General features: G+C 22.8%; 1 protein-coding gene across 1 annotated transcript; it reads right to left on the bottom strand.

The window, feature by feature from the left end:
* Positions 1–11: 11 nt before the first annotated feature.
* Positions 12–2,834, bottom strand: PRSY57_1019100 (hypothetical protein; the record flags this gene model as incomplete). The annotated part of the gene is made up of 1 exon (XM_012907780.2): positions 12–2,834. One exon carries the CDS (start codon positions 2,832–2,834, stop codon positions 12–14), a length of 2,823 nt encoding a protein of 940 aa, XP_012763234.2.
* Positions 2,835–3,035: the final 201 nt, after the last annotated feature.

Here is a 3,035-nt window from a genome sequence, read left to right on the forward strand (position 1 = left end):
TTTAATTTTCATCAATGTGATATATATAATTGGTATACTTTATCAAACTCTACAATGTGCATATTGATTTGGTTATGCAGATATTCAATAAGTTCGCCTTTATGAAAATATGTAAAAAAAAAATGAGAATTGCATTTGTCTAATTCATTAAGAATTTTTTTCTTTTTTTTTAAATACTCAATATATTCTTCATTTCCTTCTTTTAATGATAACTCACATTCTTTATAAGTGACAGCAGTGGATTTAGATTCCATACTTCCAATATTTTTAATAATACTTTTCTTTATATTATCCATTGTATTATTCCCATCATTTATTTTTATATTATCCATTGTATTATTCTCATCATTTATTTTTATATTATCCATTGTATTATTCCCATCATTTATTTTTATATTATCCATTGTTTTATTCTCATCATTTATTTTTATATTATCCATTGTTTTATTCTCATCATTTATTTTTATATTATCCATTGTATTATTCTCATCATTTATTTTTATATTATCCATTGTTTTATTATCATCGTTTATTTTTATATTATCCACTATATTATTTTCCTCGTGATTATCTTTTTTATTTTCCTCGTGATTATCTTTTTTATTTCCCTCGTGATTATCTTTTTTATTTTCCTCATAGATTACCTTCTCACCCATCTCATTTAAAACCTTTTTATAATCTCCTTTTTCAATAAAAATACTCTGACAACCCATATTTAATTTTTGATTTATATAACAATTGAGTGTATCTATTTTATCTTTTATATTGTCATGACAGTCGGTTTCATCCTTTTGATTTATGTAATTATCTATTCCTTGTATAAACTCATTTTGAAAAAAAGGATCTTGAATTAATTTTTCATTATTATTATTATTATTATTATTATTATGTTGTATTGTATATTTATATATATCATTTTTAATATTATTATCTATATTATTTGTTTCTTCATTTAATAAATCGTCATGTGATATATTAATTCCATCATTAGGGTCTTCCTCGTCATTATTACCTCCAAGGTTCTCGTTTTCTATCTTATTTATATTTTGCTTTTTTTTTTTTTTTAAATATTTTTCCTCCATACTTGTATAACATTTATACAATTTTTTTATTTTATTTATAGTGCAAACAAGAGAATTATCACAATCATAAATACGTTCATAATGTGATCTCATAAGAGTATTCAATTGATGTCCAATATTAACTAGCTTTATTTTATTTTTATTTTTACTTTTATCTACCGTTGTTATTAATGATAGCAAATCAGATATCTCATGTATAATTAAAGCAAAAGAAGAACCTTTATATTTATTTAAATTGTTACTATCACTCTGGATAATATTATCATAAACTCTTGGTAAATTTATTTTGTTACATATATCGGTATTATCCTTTCTACTATCATCATATTTGTCATTTTTTTCATTCTTTTCATTTTTACCTATTTGTCTATAATTATTACATTTTTCTTCACATAATAAATTTCCACACGCATTATTATTCTGGACATTATCTTCTATTTTATACATATTATTATCCTCTATATATTTATTACAATTAAGAAGGATTCTTTTACTATCCTTAAGGGTTTTCAATGCATTATAATTTTTATCTTTTATAAAATTATCTTCTCGTTCTTCTTGTATATATTCAGAAAAATTATTTTTTCTTTTTCTTTTTCTTTTTAATTTTATTTCATCAATATTATTCACTTGTGTAATATTCTCTACAGCATAATTATTATCAGCTTCTTCTATCGTATCTCTATGGTTATAATTACACACTATATTATTATCATTGAAATTATTAATAGGAATGTTATTGTTAAGTGTAATATTATTATCACATGTTATATCTTTTTCATTATTATCACCTTCCATATCTTTTGAACCTTGATCATATTTCATAACCTTTTTATTATTATCACCTTCCATATCTTTTGCACCTTGATCATATTCCATAACCTTTTTATTATTATCACCTTCCATATCTTTTTCATCTTGATCATATTCCATATCCTTTTTATTATTATCACCTTCCATATCTTTTTCATCTTGATCATATTCCATTTCCTTTTCATTTTTATCACCTTCCATATCTTTTTCATCTTGATCATATTCCATTTCCTTTTCATTTTTATCACCTTCCATATCTTTTTCATCTTTATCATATTCCATATCCTTTTCATTTACTTTCTCTTTTGTCACATACTTCTTTCTATCCTCCTCTACACAAGCACACAATGATAAGGCATCTTTATTTTGATCAGCAGCTTCTATGACATAATCCCTTTCCAACTGTAACTTTTCATCATTTATATCTGCTTTAATTTCATTATCGCTATTTTTTTTTTCGATTTCCTTCAAATGATCATTTACAATTTCTTTATTCTGTTCCATATTTAAACAATCGTCATTTAAAATTTTTTCATGGTGAGTATCCTCTGTTTCTTGCACACAATTATCTCCCAATAAACTACTCGCATTTTTTTTTTTTTTTCTCTCTATCTTATTATATTTTTGCCTACTTTTATTAACACATTTTTTGTGATTTTTATTATTTTGGCTACCTACACTATTTTGGCTACCTATACTATTTTGGCTACCTATACTATTTTGGCTATTTATATCATTTTGTCTATTTATATTATTTTGTTTGTTTATATTATTTTGTTTGTTTATACAATTATCCATTTTGTTATATAACGATTCATTCGTATTGGTTTCAAGACATTTTTCATTGGAGACTTTATTCAACATATCAGAATTTTTTTGTTCATTTCTTTTGGTCCTATTTGAATGAGTGATATCTTTTTGTCGTTCAGATTTATACATGATAAGAAAAAGACTTTTCCTTCTTACTTTCTATGTTATAGCGTTGTTTATTAAATCATATAAGGAAAATGAATTTATGCGGATAAATGATATGAACATATATAAAACAATTTGTACATTATATATATATATATATATAAATATATTAAATATTCATTTATATCTATATATTTTTTTTTTAGTTTAATTTCAAAAAAAAAA

Source organism: Plasmodium reichenowi, chromosome 10, assembly GCF_001601855.1.
Source record: "Plasmodium reichenowi strain SY57 chromosome 10, whole genome shotgun sequence".
In the NCBI taxonomy this organism is placed as follows: Eukaryota; Apicomplexa; class Aconoidasida; order Haemosporida; family Plasmodiidae; genus Plasmodium; species Plasmodium reichenowi.